At 39.0% G+C, this 23,008-nt stretch overlaps 1 protein-coding gene across 1 annotated transcript in view; it reads right to left on the bottom strand.

Moving 5' to 3' along the window:
* The window catches only part of MORC1 (MORC family CW-type zinc finger 1), a 167,758-nt gene that overhangs the window by 132,802 nt on the left and 11,948 nt on the right, over positions 1 to 23,008 (bottom strand). The window contains 7 exon segments of the mRNA XM_032298919.1: positions 7,937 to 8,042; positions 9,411 to 9,570; positions 14,134 to 14,242; positions 15,198 to 15,288; positions 18,924 to 18,992; positions 19,364 to 19,437; positions 20,852 to 20,974. Coding sequence (XP_032154810.1) covers positions 7,937 to 8,042; positions 9,411 to 9,570; positions 14,134 to 14,242; positions 15,198 to 15,288; positions 18,924 to 18,992; positions 19,364 to 19,437; positions 20,852 to 20,974 — 732 coding nt within the window.

Below are 23,008 nucleotides of genomic sequence, written 5' to 3'. Positions count from 1 at the left end.
AAACAAAAGCCATCAAAGTAGGAAGAAAGGAAGCCAAACTATGTGTGTTTGCAAACAACATGATTCTACATCTAGAAAACCCCATAGTCCCAGCCCAAAAGCTCCTTCAGCTGATAAACAACTTCAGCAAAGTTGCAGGATACAAAATCAATGTACAAGTCAACAGCATTTCTATACATCAACAACAGCCAATCCGAGGGCAAAATCAAGAAGGCAATCCCATTCATAACTGCCACAAAAAGAATAAAATACCTAGGAATACGGCTAACCAGGGAGGTGAAAGATCTCCACAAGAAGAATTACAGAACACTGCTCAAATAAATCAGAGAAGACACAAACAAATGGAAAAACATCCATGCTCCTGTATAGGAAGAATTAATATCATTAAAATGACCATACTGCCCAAAGCAATTTACAGATTCAATGCTATTCCTATCAAACTACGAATGACATTCTTCACAGAACTAGAAACAAAACTATGTTAAAATTCATATGGAACCAAAAAACAGCCTGAATAGCCAAAGCAAACCTAAGCAAAAAGAACAAACCTGGAGGCATCACATCACTCAACTTCAAATTATACTACAGGGCTACAGTAACCAAAAGAGCATGGTACTGGTACAAAAACAGGCACATAGACCAACAGAACAGAATAGAGAGCCCAGAAATAAGGCTGCACACCTACAACCATCTGATTATCGACAAAGCTGACAAAAAGACGCAACAGGGAAAAGACTCTCTATTCAACAAATGGTGCTAGGATAGCTGGCTAGCCATATTCAGAAGACTGAAGCTGGACCCCTTCCTTACGCCATATACAAAAATTAACTCAAGATGAATTAAAGTCTTAAATGTAAAACCCAAAGCTACAAAATCCCTGGAAGACAACCCAGGTGGTATCATCCTGGACATAGGAATGGGCAAAGATTTCATGACAAGAAACCAAAAGCAATTGCAACAAAAGCAAAAATGAACAAATGGGATCTAATTAAACTTAAGAGCTTCTGCACAGAGAAAGAAACTATCAACAAAGTAAACAGACAACCTACAGGATGGGAGAAAATATTTGCAAACTATGTACCTGACAAAGGTCTAATATCAAGCATGTACAAGGAACTTAAACTTACAAGAGAAAAATAACCCATTAAAAAATGAGTAAAGGACATAAACAGACATTTTTCAACAGAAGACATACATGCAGCCAACAAGCATATGAAAAAAAGCTCAGCATTACTGATCATTAGAAAAATACAAATCAAAACCTATGATCTCACACCAGTCAGAATGGCTAGTATTAAAAATGTCAAAAAATAACAAATGCTAGGGAGGCTGCAGAGAAAAGGGAATACTTGTACACTGTTAGTGGGAGTGTATTAGTTCAACCTTGTGGAAAGCAGTATGGCAATTCCTCAAAGAGCTAAAAAGTAGAACTACCATTCAACCCAGGAATCCCATTAGTGGGTATATACCCACAGTAATATAAAGCATTCTGTCATAATGACACATGTATGCCAATGCTCACTGTAACACTATTCACTATTTCACAATAGCAAAGATGGAATCTCAATGTCCATACATGACAGACTGGATAAAGAAAATGTGGTACATATACACCATGGAATACTATGCAGCCATAAAAAAGAATGAGATCACATCCTCTGCAGGAACATGGATGGGGCTGGAGGCTATTATCCTTAGCAAACACAGGGAACAGAAAACCAAATACTGCATGTTCTAACTTATAAGTCCAAGCTAAATAATAAGAATACATGGACACACTTGAGGGGAACAACAGACACCAGTCTACTTGAGTGTGGAGGGTGGGAGGAGGGAGCAGAAAAGGTAACCATTGGCTACTGGGCTTAATGCTGAGTGATGAAATAATCTGTAAAACAAATCCCTGTGACGTGAGTTTACCTACGTAACAAACCTATATGTGTACCCCTGCACCTAACATAAAAGTCTAAAAGAAAAGTAATGCTTGGATCTAATTCAGTGGCATATCTTACATGTAATTTTAAAATCCAAATTAAGATTGCATCCTGGTATCCACATAAAGAAGTCCATGTCCTATGAATGAAATTTAAAACAACTTAATTATAGAATTGCAATATCTAGTGTTTATATAAGAACTCTATGTAAGGAATGCCAAAGCAGAATTATGGTCCTGTGATTTTGCAGATGAGAATCCATACTAAACTACATAGAAGGTCATGATGTGCACTGACTCATTTTAAAACCCTCCGCTAGCCTGTTACCTTCTGTACCCAATCAATGCAGGACTTTTGAAAACAATTCTAAACTTTAGTCATCTGTATGATTGTAAATGAAGTTTACTAAAAGCCATCAACAAGATAGAGGGAAAGAATTAACTGAAGATTTTGTTTTGCACAAATGGATGACTTAAAAGAGAAAAAATACAACTTAATGGAAAAAAAAATCTACAAAAGTTTGAGATGTGGGATTTGGTCCCAGAATTCCAAAAAATTACAACATAAACTAGTAAACACACCTAGTCCAGCCCTGAAGAAACATCGTTTTCTGTCATTAGCCCACCTTTATTTTCTTAAGCGTTCGAGGTTCTTGGCATTATCCCCACTCTTTGTTTCAAAATCTTGATTTTCTTTTTTTGTTTTTGTTTTTGTTTTTTGAGACAGAGTCTTACACTGTCACCCAGGCTATAGCGCAGTGGCACAATCTTGGCTCACTGCAAACTCTGCCTCCTAGGTTCAAGCAATTCTCCTGCCTCAGCCTCCTGAGTAGCTGGGACTACAGGCATGTGCCACCACACCCAGCTAATTTTTTATTTTATTTTTAGTAGAGACAGGGTTTCACCATGTTGGCCAGGACGGTCTCAATCTCCTGACTTTATGATCCACCCGCCTTGGCCTCCCAAAGTGCTGGGATTACAGACGTGAACCACCACGCTTGGCCAAAATCTTCATTTTCCTTTGATTTTTTTATGAAGTTATTTTTTGTATCTTCTTCCCTTTCAGGAAACACTGCCTAAGTTTATGGTGACATATAAATTTAAGATAATTTTTGTCCTGCAAATTCAACTCACTTTCTGCATATAACCCTATGTATGATTCCCTGGCGCTCTCCATAAATCACATTCACAATTCAAAATTCAATAATTCACACGTAAAATGCAGACTTCTGTATCATGCGCATTCTGAAATTCTGATGACTGCTATCTATTCGAATTTTTTTTAAGTGAACTAATATTTCCAAACCACAGGACACTACTGACCATGCGCCTGAACACCACTTCTACTAAAATTCTCTTGACGTGCCTGTCATCTTGACAGAAGACCCTGCCACTGGTCTGATTACTGCTGTTAGTGCCTCGGCCCAAAGCACAATGATAAAAGGTTTTGAAACCTATGTTTAAAGCTAATGTCAAGGCCGGGTGCAGTGACTCACACCTGTAATCCCAGCACTTTGAGGAAGCCAAGGTGGGAGTATCACCTGAGGTCAGCAGTTTGAAACTGCCCTGACCAACATGGTAAAGCCCCGTCTCTACTAAAAATACAAAAAAAAAAAGCCAGGAGCAGTGGCACATGCCTGTAATCCCAGCTACTTTAGAGGCTGACACAGGAGACTTGCTTGAACCTGGGAGGCGGAGGTTGCAGTGAGCCAAGATCACATCACTGCACTTCAGCCTGGGCAACAAGAGCAAAACTCCATCTCAAAAACAAAAAACAACCAAAAAAAATGTCAAATATTCACAAGAATTATATGAAAGTTCAGACTCTTTGACTCAGTAGTTCCCTTCCTGGAAACTTATCATTAAAAAAATTCAAAACATAAAAAAGTTCATCTACATAATATGTTTATTTCAACATTATCCATAAACAATGTGAAACACTGGGACCAATGCTACTACCCAAAAATACAGGAATAATTATGCAAATTATAATAAATTAATTCAATGGACTATTATAAGCCACTTATGAAACATGACATATCAAGATTAGAGGATAACTTAGTATAATGTTTAGAGGCAAATCATAAATTTAAAAAATGAAATATTACACTTAAAAACAGCAAAATGCAATAAAAATGAATCATAATATAGAAATTAATTTCCTTAAAAATGTTTTAAAACATTGTTTCATTTTTGATTTTACAATAAATAATATTAGGAGGAAAATAAATAATAACAAAACACCTCTTCCCTGAGGTCCAATAAAAGCTTGAAAGTTTGAATTTCCATATTCCCACACAGAAAATTAAATTATTTTCAGAATCAACAGGACTCTACTGTCTAAGACCAAACCTGAAAATTACATCATTTCAAGATCTGAAAATTGTTTTGTACAGATGTAGAATCCTATCCAGTAGTGATAAAGGGATACAATAATCACCAGAAAAAGAAATTGTAAAAAAAAAAAAAGGTGTTGTATTGTAAACTGCACTGGATTAAAGGCTCAAATATCAGAAACCATAAATAAAAGAGGACTTAGAAAAAAGATCTACCTTGGACCAGAACTAATCCTTTATGACTAAGAATTAATGTTTTTTTCTAGTCTCTTACCGATGAGTAATTGGGTGTAAATGTTAGAACCTATGGGACAACACCATTGTCCATAATTTTGTGTGGCTAACTATGTACTATTTTTTTAACAAGTTAAAAATACATGTATGTTGGCCAGGTGTGGTGGCTCTCGCCTGTAATCCCAGCACTTTGGGAGGTTGAGGTGGGCACATCACCTGAAATCAGGAGTTCAACACCAGCCTGGCCAACATAGTGAAATCCTGTCTCTACTAAAAACACAAAAAAATTAGCCAGGCTGGGTGGCACATGCCTATAATACCAGCTACTTGGGAGGCTAAGGCATGAGAATTGCTTGAACCTGGGAGGCGGAGGTTGCAGTGAGCCAAGATGACACCACTGCACTCCAGCCTGGGCAACGGGGTAAGATTCCATCAAAAAAAAAAAAAAAAGTGTATATATGTATATACATATATATATGTTCTAAGTTTAAAGGGAGATTGGGAGTGATGGGGAGGAGACAGTAGGTCTAAATAAATAATGAGGTGGATTTAAGGGCAAACCTTTTCTTTTCTTCAGATGGAGTCTCGCTCTGTCGCCCAGGCTGGAGTGCAGTGATGCGATCTCGGCTCACTGCAACCTCCACCTCCCGGGTTTCAGTAATTCTACACCTCAGCCTCCTGAGTAGCTGGGATTACAGGTACGTGCCACCACACCTGGCTAATTTTTTATATTTTTAGTAGAGACGGGGTTTCACCATCTTGGCCAGGCTGGTCTTGAACTCCTGACCTTGTGATCCACCCACCTCGGCCTCCCAAAGTGCTGCGATTACAGGCATGAGTCACCACGTCCAGCCCAAAGGCAAACCTTTTACAGGAGAAAACTACAGAGGCACTACTACCCCCAAGGAGGTGGTGATGCTATCCCTTCCTGGTACCATCATAGTACTCATGTCAGAGGTCATGAAATGTATAGCATCCTTGGTTCAGAAATTATGAATGCTACAGAAAATTCTTCCTTATAAAATTGATTCTTCCTTATAAAATCCTAGCCCTGTCTTTAAAGGCTTTTCTTGTGATCAAACTAAAAAAATTTTGCTGAAAAACAAATGTAAAAATCCAGTGTGATCTATGTGCCAAAGTGAAAGTGTACATGTTTTAGGTCCAATTCATTTTCTTTATTTTGTAATTAACTGCCTAAATGGCTAGAGAAGCTCTGGATTCATTACACAATCTGGAAACAGCAAGAACATCTTTCCAAAGATATAGCTGTCAAATTATCCCTCTAATAATGTATTGTTTTCTAATGCCAGTGTAGAAATGCCAAGGCACTCTGACAGATAACTGTTTCAAAATGTGTGTTCAAAGCTTTTAAATAGCATGAAATATTGGTTTTGGAACCAGCTGGCAAGTACAAGGGCAGAGGCAGCAGGAAAAGGGGAAGACAGTAATGGAGATGCTGATAATCCTGGGACTCCTTTCTGACACTGGCATATTAATGCTGGCACAGAGGTTCCCAGCATTTGTGGAACAGCCATTACACTGAATATTTTTTTCAAAAGAAAAGAAAACATTTCTGTGTATATCAGGAATTCCACATGTTGGAATATGAGAAAAAATATACATCAGAAATAAGGAGAGAAGATAATCTAAAAGTGTGTTATCAAATATAAAATTTGCTAACTGTGGAAAGAAATTTCTAAATTTCACCTCATAGGGAAAAACAAAATAAGTTCTCTGTTAACCCGATGTGTCTACTTGGGTCTTAACACCTTAGTCTAAAACCATGTGGTAGCTACTGGCCACCTGTGGCTATTGGGCATTAGTCAAATTCATACATGCAGTATGTTGCAAAACACACACTGGATTCAAAGACTTTGTATTAAGAAAAGAATATAAATATCATCAATATTTTTCATATTGAAATTTAAATGACAATATTTCAGACATATTGGATTAAATAAAACCATTATTAAAATTAATTTCACCTATTCTTTTTATTTTTCTTAATGTGGCTACCAGAAAATTTAAGATTCACTTTGTCCCTCATTCTGGCTCTCATTATATTTCTATTATACAACACTGAAATACAAAATAAATCACACTGGATTAAATTACTTTTACAAGCTCTTCTAGCTGTAGTGTTCTGAGACTAAAAAACTGCCAGCTCACGCTACTAAGTTTTAAGTAATAATGATATTTTAGAGAAACCCAGCTTTTGTGACTATTTCATTCTTTCTCCACACCCTTTCACACAGGCCTCTCAGTATCTTCTTGCTCTGTTCCCTATAGATCCCTGGTAGCCAATAAAAAATGAATGTCTGTTTATTTATTTACTGCAAATATGCAGTTCACAGAGACATTCTGGACAAATAATAATAAAATTGCCATTTGCTCATATTCCTCTTTGCTTCACACTATCCTGATGCCTGTCCATTTTTAATGACCTGTAATGAATAATAAACTCTTTTTATTTTTTCAGTTTTAATATCTATAAATTAGGAGTCAAAGTGATGAGTTTCCTCATTCAGGGGCACCACTGATGGGGTCCAACAGGCAGACCCCAAACCCGTGACAGATGAATAAATTCACTCAAACACAGAATACAGTGAAAGAGCAGGAAGGGGGTCCATGGCCATTCAACCAAAGAAGTTAATGGCCACTGGCCCCAACTCCCTGGCCTTGCTGGCCTTTATTCAGCAGACATTAAATGACAAAGGCTTTGAGTCAACAGCACTAGAGAGTAAAGATTAAAGGCCAGGTTCTGAGGCTTAAAGCAAACTCCATTTGTGGGTAATAAACTTCTGCCAACCCCCGAATAGGAGACAGTCAAGTGCAGACGGGTAAAAGTTGGTCTTAGGACAACAAGCCATTTCGATAAACTCCTTTGCATTCCCCTGTTAACTGCTCTATGCTTCAAGCCTCAAGATAAAAGAACTAGCCGCCTTCAGCCCCCATTCTCTCATCTGAAGCTATGTAAACCACCTGGCCTTTGAAGGGGGTTTTGTGACTATTTCCTATAACTATCCCTAATATTTTTCCCTTAATATTTTTGCCACCACCTTGACTGAACAACCACATCAAGGTATTAGAGAACTTTGGAAGTCTTATATTCCAGTGGTCCCTAAACATACTGGCACTTCTGAATCACCTGGAGAACGTCTGAAAAAAGACTGATACCTATGCTTGATATCTGGACATTCTGACTCAGTAGGTTGAGATGGGCCCCAGATCCTATACTTCTCAAGAAACATCCCAGGTCACTCTGAGGTTTAGACAAAGTTTGGAAACCAGTAGTCTAGCCTAACTTTATCGGCAACTAGGGTAAGATGAATTGTCCCAGTGCTAAGGCCAAGTGACCTCAGACCTGGAGCCAGGACGCAGGGCTCCTAACTCTAGCTCACCACCATTGTTGAAAGACATTCTGTCAAACACATACTCTTCCAGAGCTCCAGCCATCAGTATGTCTTCTCTGTCTGTTTTAACATCCAACTCTGGTTCTCCATTAAGCAGAAGATTCAAGTTATAAATAACCAGCAAAGTACCTGGTAGAAAAATAGATGTTTGACTCGTCAGTATTTTAAATATGCAAAAATGCTAGTCATTGTACTATCGTCTCATCTATGCAACTGAGTCTGCTATAGAATTTTCGTTTGTACTTTAGTAAATAGTATGTTTGGCTAAGTCTTGGGCTAAGCCAAGTAACAAGTTTCACTCCCTGCCAAAGAGTGTTGAGTTTCTACAGTATGGTGCCTCTTATTACTATTCAATTCACTACAAGTCTTTCAATGTGGATTTTTAAATTTTGGCACTCTTTTCATAATTTGCATTATAAAATTTGTTAAGAGCCTGAGCCTTGTGTTATAGGTAAAGCTCTCATTGGTAGTACTGAATTCAACACATATAAAAACAAAGAGGGGTTTTTAAATATTGTACAAATAAGAAATATTGTTTTCATACACTATAGCAGGTGTTGGTAAATTCTTTCTGTAAAGGGCCAGATAGTAAATATTTTAGGCTTTGCAGGCCATACAGTCTCTGTCGCAACTATTCACAATGCAGCTCTGCCACTGCGGCATGAAAGCAGCAATGGAGAATGCATAAATGAATGAGTGTGGTTGTGTTCCAATAAAACTTAATTTACAAGAACAGATACGGGGTCACATTTGATTTGAGACCATAATTTGCTGAGCCCTGCTCCAAGACATGGTTAACAGAAAAAGTCCAAATTATTTCCAGTTGATTATGACATTAAGCCAAACAGGATCATCAGAGAAATTAAAAAGACAACTAATTATACTTTCCTTTTTGGTAGTTCTTAAACACAAGGGAGAATAGCATAGTAGCTAAGAACATGGGTTTTGAAGCCTAAATGCCTGTGTCTAAATCCTGGATCAACTGTGTCAATAGATACAGTACATTCGACATGTTGAACAGAAAGGTGGTGGAGGTGGAAAGAATGGGGAAAAGATCTGCTAATCTAGAGAAGAATGTCTATAATGCTTTTGCTGTTTGCCACAGAAACATGAATTTGTTATTTTACAAGTTTCTAACTCTCTTTACACACCTGTTATGACCCTATCTCAAATGATGCAGTAAGTACCTCCCAACTTTGCTATCTAGTGCAGCAACTGTGGGGTCCCAGTGGTCACAGCCTAAACCATCCTCTTCTCACCCAGTTTCACCAAGCTCATGCAAGTACACATCCTTCTCCCAGTGTCAGGGATTTACAGTACTTCATGTTTGGATGCTCTTAAGACAAAGCTCATATGGATAAAATAAATGACTGTCCCCAGTGTGAATCTACATGAGCTTATAAGAACAAAAAAATATGAAAACACATGTACAGTGTCTTTCATAAGACACTGAACACAAATACTTCCATCAAATTGTCAGAGTTTTGATGATCTTACCACATTTTCCATAGATCACATCAAATTGCTGCATCAATTCGGCTTCAGTTTTAAATGGGGAGTATTTATAAATTATAGATAATTCCATTGAGAATTTCTGGGGATCATCTGTGACAGATTCTCTGGTTCTTGTTAACCACGAGGGCATTGGAACTACAACCTATTAAAAAATCAATTTATTATGAAATACACAAAAAACATTATTCTTTTGTCTTATCTATTTAATTCCACTCTTCATCTAGACAAATTACAAAACACTAAGTTAAAAGTTCATTTTCCTCCTACAATCTAGTTGTATAAGAGACACATAACAAATGTGTATAGACAGAATTGTATTTTAAAATACTCCATCGCGGAATACGGGAACAGATGGAGTGTACTTCCACTCCCTCTTGAAGGGTAGAATGGCAGAGGAAACAACAGAATCAGCATTTTAAAAGTTGAAAAGCAGATGACAGCATGCGCAAGAAAAGCAATCTAAAGCCCAAGCCAGAAAGAAAAGCCAGCCTGATTTGCAATTCAGAATTCCTACAGTGAAAGGCTCAGGGACTGATGGCAAGCGTTAACTCTAGAGTTGGTGTTGAAAGAAGAACCAGAAGTAACATCTAGATCCCCATCTGACAACAGCTCGTCTCCAACTCCCAGGGTCTGGATATTTATTTTCTGGAAAGAGAAATTGATTTCTAGACTGGAAGACATGCCAGACACTGCTGTTGGGCACCTTGCTGAGATTAGATGGACCGAGTGAAAGTATACTTTGCAGATGCTGAGAACCTCAGATCTCGACTCCCATTTGTCTCCTAGAAGCTGACAGGCCTATAGGCAGAAGACTAGAAGTCTTTCTTATAAAAATCTGACCAACCCAGAAAGGAAGACACAAAGACAATTATATTAAGGATTCCCCAATAAAAAGGCTCAGTTAGATCACATTATTGTGACAGTCACAGCAGCTAAGCCCCACTCACACTCTCAGAGCTCACACTCAGCATTTTATTGGACTAATCTTTAACATATTCAGAATTAATGGCCATCTAAGAAAAGCCTCTTATATGATAATAGAGAACAAACGATCATAAACAAAGCAACTCAGTGAAAACAGAAACCATAAAAAAAGATGAAAATTTCAACAGGGCAAAAATCAATTATTGTTAATATCTTCAGAGTTATACAAGAAAATACTGAATCCATGAAACAGAAATGAGATATCCTTGAAAAAGAAACATTCAGAGAATAAGAAAGATGTCTTAGAAATTAAGATTATGATTACAGAAAAAAAAAATCAGTGAAAGTGTCAGGGGCCTTTGAATCAGAGTGACTCCATCTTGAACAGGGGCTGGGTCAAATAAGGCTGAGAGCTACCAGGCTGCATTTCCATGGTAGGCATTCCTAGTCACAGGATGAGATTGGAAGTGGGCACAAGATACAGGTAACAAAGACCCTACTGATCCAGCTTCACAAAGAAGCTGGTCAAATCCCACCAAAACCAAGATGGTGATGAAAGTGATCTCTGGTCATCCTCACTATTCACTATATGCTAATTATAACATATCAGCATGCTAAAAGGCACTCTCACCAGTGCCATGACAGTTTACAAGTGCCATGGCAACGTCAGGAAGTTGCCCTATATGATCTAAAAATGGGAGGAAACCTCAGTTCCTGGACTTGCCCACCCCTTTCCTGGAAAACTAATGAATAATCAGCCCCTTGTTGAGCATATAATCAAAAAGTAACTACAGGTATACTCAGTTGAGCAGCCGAGGCTGCTGTTCTGCCTAAGGAGTAGTCATTCTTTTATTCCTTTACTTTTTTCTTAATAAACTTGCTTTCACTTCACTCTATGAACTCGCCTTGAATTCTTTCTTGCATGAGGTCCAAGAACTCTCTCTTGGGGTCTGGATACCCCTTTCTGGTAACAAAAGGGTTCAAAAACAAATGTTAGAAAATCTTCCAGAAAAAAAATAACAAAAATATAAAAACAGGAAAGAAAGGCTAAGAAAATTAGAGAACCATTTCCAGAATCTAATAGCTAAAAAACAGGAGTTACAAAAAGATAAAAAGGAGAATATGAATAGAAGAAAATCATCAGATATTACAAGAAACTATCCCAGAATTGAAGAATATGAGTTTCTGAATCAAAAAGACCCAACAAGTGACCAGCACAGTGGATGTAAATAGACCAGGCAAAGGCAAAACATTGAAATCAGAATACTGGGACAAAGAAGATTATTTTGATCTTCAAACAGTAAAGTTTAAAAAAAAAAAAAAATAGAAAACGAATGGGTCACATAAAAGATTAAGCAATTAAATGGCTTGAGACTTCTCAATAACAACACTAGAAACTAGATAATGGAGCAAAACCTTAGAAATCGTGAAGGGAGCCGGGCGCGGTGGCTCAAGCCTGTAATCCCAGCACTTTGGGAGGCCGAGGCGGGTGGATCATGAGGTCAAGAGATCGAGACCATCCTGGTCAACATGGTGAAACCCCGTCTCTACTAAAACTACAAAAAATTAGCTGGGCATGGTGGCGCGTGCCTGTAGTCCCAGCTACTCAGGAGGCTGAGGCAGGAGAATTGCTTGAACCCAGGAGGCGGAGGTTGCGGTGAGCCGAGATCGCGCCATTGCACTCCAGCCTGGGTAACAAGAGCGAAAACTCCGTCTCAAAAAAAGAAAGAAAGAAATCGTGAAGGGAAAGAAATTCCAACCTAGAAATAATACCAAGCCCAACTATCATGAAGTGTTAGGGTAGAACAAAAACCTTGTAATGCATGTGAGGTCTCCAAATATTTTGTCCCCTGTGTTCCCTTGCTCAAGAAGTCACTGGAGAACATGCTGTACCAAGAAGCAGCAGCAAGCTACAGAAGAAGACATGAGATCTAGAATCTGAGAGCTGACACAGAAGAGAGGGAAAGGGAATCACCAGGATGATGGCAAGGGCAGATCCCAGGACAGCAGCTGAACACCGCCATGGAGGCAGGAGTGTGAGCTGCGGTACAGGAAAAGGCCCCGGGCAAACTTTGGGATGAAGGGACCAAAAAGACAGCATTTTGAGACTGGGGTTAGCACAGTGACATGAACACAGAAAACCAAGCAAATATTCAGAGGTAGTAATACACATAAAAATCTAAGCAGTCAATTATTAATTTTAGGGGAAATAAGTTGTACATTAAAAGGAAAAATAATAGGTTATGACTTGGTATAATTTGAACAGTGTTTATAAAGTCTTATAAAGTAAATACTGAATATTGCCATAACTAAAATTAAAGCGATGTTGAGAATGGGAGATAAGAAGATTGATTATATGATAAAAGCCAAGAAAAAGGGTAGGTAAATCCTCTTTTAAAGTGGGAGGTTAATAGATAATGCCTACATAAAATCAAGAAGTGGCAATACAAGCATGCTATTTAGAGACATGCAGGTAAATGTCAAAAGAACAGGCTTTTTTATTTTGCATTTTTTGAGACAGGGTCTCAGTATGTTGCTCAGGCTGGGCTCAAACTACTAGGCTCAAGTGATCCTCCCTCTTCAGTGTCCCAGGTTAACTGGGACTACAGAGGTACTACACCGTGCCCAGATAAAACTTGTTAATATTGTTGCAAGAGGTTGTCTCTGTGGAAGTAGAAATGGGAAGTGGTTGCTGTCTTTAGTTTTTTTTTAAAAAAAGGGGGGTGGCCCATTTTAAGAAAGCTGTAATTAAGGGTTAGCCCAATTTTCCAAGCCCTTTACACACGTAATATGCAACATCAATGCTTAAAGCATCGTTTTTCCTCAGATCAGGCTCCCACATGGCTGACTCCTTTTTTGCCTGCAGACTGCTCCTGTCACCCAGCCCCACCCACCGGCAGTCCACAGCACCACACCGTCCATCCAAACTCCACATGCATCTCCAGGTCTGAGACTTGTTAGGGCCATTACTCCACAGTACCAGCTTTTCCAGCTACAAGTTGTACTCTCTCCATAAAACCCTCATTGGCCACTCGAGGCCCTCTAATCTCTCCATCCATATCATTGCTTTTGATAATCTGCTAAAGGCTGACACACAGACTCATTGAGGAGCATTGTTTTTAAATACTGTCATTTTTTAAATCCAATTCATATATGTCTACCTTATTTTGTGATAAAGCTGAAAACTCTGAGATGGCCATATGATCTTCTGCTTCTTTTCCACCTTCCATAGAGTCTATCCAGTACTAGGCAGAGAGTAGTTCCTCAACATGCATTTGTTGTATGTAATCATAACTGACAGTCATAATAATAAAACTCAGGCACTTATAATTAACAGAATGCTTCTGGATCAGCTAAAGGAGTTGAAATTATGGTCACCAGAGTTACAGTTTTAAGTCCATTTTGCATTCAATTTCTTTACATTTTGTATTCCAAATCTTTGACTCCAATATTTCATTTATTTTTAAAATGACAATCCATTTATGGCACATATGATGGAAAGATTTCACAGGTTTCTTCTAAAAAGCTCATCATGCCTAAGGGAGCCTCTTATTTTGGGAGATTTGAGCACATGGATAATGAAAATGTTTTCAGGAAAGAGTCACGAGGATAGGCCTTTGATGTCCCCAGAATGTCTAAATACCTTCTCTGCATTTCCCAAACATATTCCTAAGTTTCTAAATCATATCAGAAAGAACCCATGACAAGACTTCACCTTCTGAGAGGGTAAATGAAAGCAATGCCATTGTTATGGGAGCAGAAGGAAAGCCTCAACTCTTACCTCACTAAGACCTTCTTCTTCACAGAACGTCTGAGAAAAAAATACACAGGTCATCGTTTCTTCCTTCTTCGTAAAAAGAATAAAGTCTTTTCCAATTCTCATGGACCCACTATATTAAAAAGGAAGAACATCATGTTTTAAATCTCAAATACTGAAAAGGAAGAACAGGCAGGCTGTTACCACTATGTACTGTCAAGATGTTCTTTCCAACATTCTGTTTTGCTGACCCGTCATTAAGAGGGTACAAATGTTTTTTTTAAGTAAAGTAGAAGAATTTGAGCTAAGCCAGTCCCATACTCTTGCTTGAGATTTGGCTGCTGGGGAAAGGGTCCATTCAGGGCTCAAAAGAACAATCATCTATCTCAGGCAGGAGCCACACAAGTGAGCCTCATGTCCTCACCTTTCAACGCAGTATACTAAAAAAATGAGCTGCAGGCCCAGCACCTAGGTTAAAGTATGCTTTGAGAAACAACAGAACAGAGAGATGAAACAAAGCCCTAAAGTCTAGGGGTACTACTTCAGGAATCCCTGAAAAAGGATTTATCTTATTACATGGGAGAATTAACTTTTAAAATGTTATAAAGATAGAAGTCAGTTATGGGCCAGGTGCAGTGGTTCATGCCTGTAACCTCAGCACTTTTGGAGGCAGAGGCAGGGAGATTACTTGAGGTCAGGAGTTCAAGGCCAGCCTGGCCAACACAGTGAAACCCTGTCTCTACAAAAATACAAAAATTAGCTGGGCATGGTGGCTCGCATCTGTAATCCCAGCTGCTCAGGAGGCTGAGGCAGCAGAGGCTCTTGAACCTGGAAGGCCAAGATGGCAGTGAGCCGAGATCACATCATTGCACTCCAGCCTGGGTGACAGAGTGAGACTGTCTCAAAAAAAAAAAAAAAGTCAGTTATGGATATGGAAATTCCAAAACAAAGTAGTAGGTCACACCCTGACTCAAGTTTATATTCTTTTTAAAGCTTCACATGCCTACATCATTCTGTGTAAGTTGCTTTAACTAAACAGTATTCCCAATACCAATAATGTATGTCTTAAGGGGGAAAAAAATGCTTACCTTTTAAGAGCATTGCCGTATTGCCCAATGAACTTCAAGGTTGACAGCCGTTTTTTGGATCTTCCAAAGTAAATGATATCTGAAGCTTCCTCTGTAATTGACAGTGACTTTTAAGGTGGTTAGGAAGACTCTGATACTGGCCTAAGGCCCAGTTGTCAGGACCTCACATGTCCTCAGAACATCAGGGCAAATCCATAGCTCTTGGGTCAGCCCAGAGACAAGGATTTTCATCAGGATCCATAGTCTCTGACAAAGGTCTTAACGGTATTACAGTCAGCCCAAGGTACTGCGGGCTCCACATTCATGGACTCAACTAATGTTGGACCAAAAATATTCAGGAAAAAAATAAATTGCACCTGGACTGACCATGTACAGAATTTTTTTTTTTTTTTTTTTTTTTTTTTGCGGGGGTCACTATTTTCTAAACAACAAAGTGTAACAACTAATAGCATTTATACTGCATTGGGTATTATAAGGAATCTAGAGAAGATTTAAAGTATACAGAAGGATGTATAGGTGTTACATGGAAATACTGCGCCACTTTCTTTCATGGACTTCGTCATCCACAGCTGTTAGTATCCTAGAAAGGTCCTGGAATCTATACCCTACAGATACTGAGAAACAATTGGATACTAAAGGAGATGAGACAGACCTAATCATGTGACCTTAGATAGAGTTTAAAAGTCTGTAAGAGGGAACTACTTAATACTTTTATCATGGTGTTGCTGACGAAGATAAATGAAATAAATTAATGGAGATGATGTATTTGTGAAATTCCGAATGCAAAACTTGGCACTTGCTGGGTGCTAACAAATTATAAGTGTTATAATTATTTGTACCACTAGTAATTTCCCCACAAATTTAGCCCTTAACCAGGCCCACATGAGACTAAGAGGGACAGGATGGCTTCTGCTCTGATACTTCCTGGGAGGGACTTTCCAAGTCATTCTCCTGACCTCTCCAGGTATTCTGGAATTCCGGAGAGTAATCCTTTGGACTTCAGAATATATTAATACCATCCTCCAGGACCAAGAATGTTTTTCTTGATGGTCTACCTGAATACATGCTGTAGAATTGTCCTGAGGACCCTGTGTCAGTCTGGGTACAGACATGCTATAGTTCAGTGGCACATGGTATGAGGTATGTAAAAGCCACCAAATACTCTGCTTCTCTGAAACTAACTGGACTTTCTATGATGTGTTCTTAGGAGGGATTAGGCATTAGGTGAGGATATCCATAATGACAATGTTAGCTAACATGTATTGGTTTTTTGTTTTTTGTTTTGTTTTGTTTTAGATGAAGTCTCGCTCTGTCGCCAGGCTGTAATGCAGTGGCCCGATCTCAGATCACTGCAACCTCCACCTCCCAGGTTCGAGCAATTTCCCTGCCTCAGCCTCCTGAGTAGCTGGGACTATAGGCACGCACCACCATGCTCAACTAATTATTTTTTTTTGTGTATTTTAGTAGAGATGGGGTTTCACCATGTTGGCCAGGATGGTCTCGAACTCCTAACCTTGTGATCTGCCCACCTCAGCCTCCCAAACTGCTGGGATTACAGGTGTGAACCACCACGCCCAGCCTATTATTTGTTTAGTACATGCTAGGTACTATGTTATAAACTTACATGCACAGCTTAATATTTAAAACAAAACAAGAAAGGTGGTATTATTATTATGACCTGCATGTCACAGATGAGCAAATGTAAGTCTAAGGAGTTTAAGAAAACTGCTCAAGGTCACAGAGCTGACAGACGGTACAGCTAGGATCATAACCCAAAGTCTTGGTACTGACACGGTATCGCTCTGAACCAAATCCCATGTGTTCATTATACAGTATGTGAATGCACATGCATGGTTGCCAGGTTCTGAGCATAGGAATAAAACACTCAACAGGCCAGCATAGCTCCTGCCTTGGACAACATTATGTCTTGGTAAGAGAAACAGATTGAAATTAAACTAAGATCATTTCTGACTGAGAGTATTAAGTGAAGAAAACAAAACCAGGATAAGGCGATAGAGAATTAACAGGAATGTCGCCTGCAGGAGGAATGATCAGGGAAGGCCACTGGCAGATGGTTAACATGAGATGGATTCCAATGATGAGGGGCTAGCCGCGTGTGCGTACAGTGTCCTAAGTGAGGAAGTGGGAAGAATAAGAAAAGGCCGAAGGGGCGCACAGGGCCAAATAATATAAGGCCTTGGAAGCAATGCTGAGAGCACAAATTTTATCAAGTAATGGAAAACCACTGAGAGTTTTCAGCAGGAAAATGATACGATAAAATGAACATTAAAAGAAAGAAAACCACTCAGGATGCTACGTGGGGAATGGACTATAAAGGAGCAAGACTAGAGATTTTTTTTAAAAACCCAGAAAGTACTGTAGTCATTTTCTATAGGTCAAGATTGATCTAGCTCCGTTTGAACAAGGGATAGATTCAACTTTTAGTCATCTTCCTTCATCTTTATTACTACTTGATGCTACTATGTAGCTAAAGCGTTGAGTTTCTTCTGAAGGTCTGAATATTCGTCATTTGTCTGTGTTTCAAACATTTTGTTCATGACCCATATAAAAAGAGTTGCTTCTTTTCATAAGAAATTCCCTTAGAATATATCACATACATTCTGTCATTTATTTTAGGAACTTAAAAAAATGAACTTAATATTCAGGCTAGAAGTGAAAAATTACTTTTTTCAGCGTGGGTTTTTGTTGTTGTTACAAACTCTTCTTTCTCGTTTAGTTAAACACTAAAAGACCAAGAACACCTTCAATTAAAATGAACTGGAAAAATCAAAATTACCCAAAGTCAGAACAAAACTGGTGAAACAGTCCTTCTAAACTTGTTAATAAACACTCTTCAACTATTCAGACCAAGAAGAAACTTCAGAGCTGAAAGAAGACATTTGCTGTACTTCAAATTCTCAGCTTCTATCAGCAAATCAATAACTGAGCATATCGATGCATGCTTTCCTTGGTTATGGAACTCACCATGGCCGTTCCATATTACTTGAACTCTCTCATCATTTTTTAAATCTAGTGGTCAAAAACCCCAGCTTGTGGAACACACAGTGTTGAAAGAATTCAGGAATACAATATCTAAAACAGCCCAATGCCCTCAGATGGAATAACATTTCACTTTCACAGCACACAGACACTGTGTACCCATAATGTTGCTGGCTTTGTGCTAACCTTGAATACACAAAGATAAGTCATGAGATCTATTGTAGATGCGTTCATTATGATGGGAACATTCATTTGAAGCAACTAAATCTTTCAAAATGCAGAGGAAAAAACAAGGCTAAAAACAAGAAGAGGTAATCTCTACCTCAAGGTTAAGCAAAATTAAAAATAGCCTAAAGGTACAAGAAACTGCCTGGGGCTCTCACAAGCAATACCTAAAGGATGAGCTAAAAAACAGTCTTGGAGTCCACTCAGTGACTGTTTGTCTTCCATTCATTCCCAGATGCCTATTTCTTACAATCAGTAACATTTGCCTTTCATTTTTCTGACAATATTTATGTACATTTACTTTTTGTCTTGCTTTAGATGGTTACAATAAATTTACTCTGCCAGCTGGGATAGGTAAACCTAAAAAGTTCAACAATAAGTTTTTCCTTAATAGCTTCATACCTGTTTTTGAATAGATAGCTCAATTTATTTTTATTTATTTTGTAGGTTTTCAGACTGTTTCATTAAACAGCCACTTAGGTATCCCGACAATTAACTTACCAGGGCTCATGCCACATCCATCATCCAGGAAACACAACATGAATCCACCCTGCAGTTTTTCATTATCCACTGTAAGAGAAAGCAGTTATTACTAATAAATATCGGGCTTAATTTGTTAGTCAGAAAGTCATGCTGCTAGAATAATTATTCATCTTCCACCAATGTAGCCGCAGAGTGACAGAGTTATGGCACAAAGATGGAGCCCAGAGTGGAGTCTTGGCTACAGCTTCACAAGAAACTGCAGGGGAAAAATAATCATGCAACATAAAGGCTTTAAATTAACATAAAACATCTACATGTGAAAAAATTATGTATACCACAGGACATATTCTGCTCTGGAACTGGACCAGTCCTTTAAACTTCAGGCATTTCCTCTCTGTGGGAAGGGAAAAAGGTTAATGGTGAAGTGACCCCAGGACCCCTCTGTCAAACTGACCAACCTTTGTGCCTTTCCACCAAAGCGTAATTATAAAAGAAATCTAGGCCATTCTTATTAAATCCATCAGGCTCCCTTCTAAGAAGTTAATTCCCATAAGAGCCATTTGTGAGTGTTTCTTTTTTTTTTTTTTTTAAAGGTGGGGTTTCACCATGTTGGCCTTGAACTCCCGACCTCAGGTGATCCGCCCGCCTTGGCCTCCAAAGTGCTTGGATTACAGGCGTGAGCCACCACGCCCGGCCCGTGAGTGTTTCTTAATAGGAGCAAATATTTGCCTCTTGAAGACACATTTAATTTTTGAAAATGGTTAAGTTATTTAAAATCAATTTTGATGATTTAAAGACATCATTAAATTACATAATATTAATCTTTGGTTTACAAAAATGTTGGAGGTAGGCTGGGTATGGTGACTCATGCCTGTAATCCCAGAACTTTGGGAGGCTAAGGCAAGAGGATCACTTGAGGGCAAGAGGATCACTTGAGGCCAGGAGTTCAAGACCAGGCTGGCCAAGGTAGTAAGACTTCATGTCTAAAATAAATAAATAAATAAGTAAGGTTAAAGGTGTGACTAAAACTAATGAGACTAATTTTAGTGCCCAGTTTGTAAACTGGCCCTGACAATAATTTCAGCAGTTGGACATAGGAGTTCTAGCACATTTCTCTCTCTTAAATGACAGTGTTATTCAGGAATAATTTATGCACAATAAACTGCACGTTTAAAGTACACAATTTGACAAATTTTAACATGTACACATACACACACATGGGAAATCATAACCACAATCACAGCAGTGAATATATCCACACCTCAAATGTTTCCTCCTGACCCTTCGTAAACCCTCCCTTCGGCCTCTTCCGTGTCCCATCACCCTCACCTTACCCTCAGGCAATCACTGATATACTTTCTTTCCAGCACTTTTATTAAGTCAACTTCTCTGTTCAAAATTCAGCTAGAGACTAGACGTGGTAGCTCATGTCTGTAATCCCAGCACTTTGGGAGGCCAAGTAGGGAGAATGGCTTGACGCCAGGAATTCAAGACCAGCCTGGGCAATATGGTGAGACTCTATGGCCACTAAAAATTAAATATAAAAAAATAGCCAGGCAAAGGCAAGGTGGTGCATGCCTATAATCCTGCCTACTTGGGAGGCTGGAGCAATGACATCACTTGAGTCCAGGACTTCGAGTTTACAGTGAGCTATGAACTCCATTCCACTGCACTCCAGCCTGGGCAACAGAGAAAGAGGCCTTGTCTCAAAAAAAAAAAAAAAAAAAAAACACCTAGAAGTGATATTTTAAAAAGTAAGTTTCAAGAGAGCACATGAATACATACTTATAAAACATACTCAATCTTTCTGGGTTTATAATTTTATGGTCATGTGCCCACTTCTAATCCCCCCTCCTCTAATTTACTTCTTTGTAAACTTTTAGGATCTAACCTACCATTTCATTTTCCCAGTTCTTTCTCTCTGCCTAGTCCTCTGGTCTGCTTACCTTAACTTCTGTGCCAGGACATCTGTCCCCTCCCCCTTTAAGGTATTTATTCTGTTCAGTCCTCCCTCTAGGGCAGACATTTCTTCACTGTTCAATGAGGGAACTCCAACTCTGTTGAGCTCTCTGAATAAAGGCAGTAACGCTCAATCGTGGTTACACATTGAAATCAACTACAGATATTCTAATGTAACTGATCTTGGATAGGGTTCAGAAATTGGTATTTTCTTCTAAAATCCCCCTCGTTTATTCTAATGTTCATCCAGGATTGGGAACCACCTGATGCAAAACCAGGTTCAGCCTTGGGCAGCTTTGCATAGTAGCCACAGCTGAGTTTGCACTTCTTGGTATATATTTCTCATGGACGGAGCTTGCAGAGAGAAAGACATTCCTTCAGTAAACGGCTGGGAAAGACCCAAGATTCCTAGCAGACATATGCTACAGTACCTCCCTTTTTTGTGAATCCCTATTAGGAATTAAAGACAAACAAGTATAGCCCAAAAATTTAATACTCCCCATTATCCACTCTGAAAGCTGGCCTTATTTCAATTCCTTAACACTATGAATTTCAGGTATATTTTATCACCTGTTAATTATGCATGTCTAATACAAATCAAACACCTCCTCCCACATTAGACTTTCTCCTCCTCCTTGTTTCCTGTTCAATAAATGGCAGCACCCTGCCCCTTGGCTTCAGTTGTCCAAGTCAACACCTCAGGATCACCATTACATTCTTCATCTCCTCACCCCACACACGGGCAACTATCTAGTCCTCTCAGCTTCACTGCCTGAATGAATCTCCTGTTTAACCACTTTCCCTTTCCCCAGTATACTGCCTTATTTCAGGAAACCACCATCTCTCTTCTGGATCACAACAGCTCCCTACCTTCTTGCTCTCCCTACAGTCAAAGGGTGCATCTAGCCCTCTATCAGCGGTGCATTTCACTGCTCTCCTGCTTAAAGCCTCTCCATGGCTTCCCACTGCTCTCAGGATAAAAGCCAACCACCTAACAAATCTTGTTTGCCCTCCATGACCTGGCCCTCTGGATAATTCTCCAAATCCATCTCTTGTCCTCCCCTCACCTACCCATGCTGCCACCTTCCACTCCCACACAAATACTCCCCTTGAATGAATCTTTAACGTCTCCAACATTTTTTTCTACATTCTCTCCATATTCCAGTTGCTGTACATAATGCCCTTCCATCCTTTCCATGCTTCACTCACCAGACCAGTGCCTATTTTCTCTTTCAATTAGTTCATATAAGACTTCTTTTAGGAAGCCTTTTCTAATCCTTCCATGTCCTTAGTGCCCATAATTAATGTCCCTTTTATCTCTGTTTTCCCACCTTTGTAGTGTATTAAAATACCTGTTCATATATCTATTTGTCTTTCAGTGGTTCCTACACTTTTTTGGAACACAGTTACCTCACAGATATGAGGAAAGCTACGGGCCCTCTACCCACCAAAATACAGCTACACATTACATTTCTCACGGGCTCCACACTAGAATGTCAGTTCCTTAAGAGTGTAAACCCAGCACCTAGCCTGGTGCCTGGCATTTAGTAAGCACTAAAATATAGGTACTGAATGCATATCCATGTTTACTGGAACTAATACACACGAACATATAAAATACCACGGTGAAACATATTTCATTTGAATGTTATAGCCTTCAAATTACTAGGCAGAAATTTAAGATTGACAATAATTCAAGGCCACAGTAAATAAACTGAAAAATAGTCCAATCCTAGATGAACTTTGTATCTTGAGACTAATTCTATGTATTGATACATAAGCATAGTCCCTGACTTTTTTAACTGCCTTTTTTTTAGAAAATCAGTTTGGGCTAGGTTGACAGCCATATGATGGCTTGCCTCAATAAAACATGTTATAACATGATTAGGTAATTTTTTTTTTAGATCAATAATAATTTATTAGGTGGTGATTCTGTCAGCTGGCAATTTGGGCTGGGCTCAGTTGGCTTTTCTTTTGGGCTTGCCTGGGCTCACGTATACTTTTTCAGCCAGCTGGTGGATTGGCCCAAAGCTGGTTCACCTGGTGGAATCATTCACATGTGAAGTGTTTGGTGCTGGCAGTTGGTGAGAGGGCAGGAGTGACTGAACCACATGTCTCCACCAGCCTAGCCCAGGCTTATTCTC

The sequence above is a fragment of the Sapajus apella genome, unplaced genomic scaffold (genome assembly GCF_009761245.1).
Source record: "Sapajus apella isolate SASKATOON/1434 unplaced genomic scaffold, GSC_monkey_1.0 scaffold40, whole genome shotgun sequence".
NCBI lineage: Eukaryota > Metazoa > Chordata > Mammalia > Primates > Cebidae > Sapajus > Sapajus apella.
The sequence above is the reverse complement of the archived record's forward strand: the minus strand, read 5'-3'. Positions and strand labels throughout refer to the sequence as shown.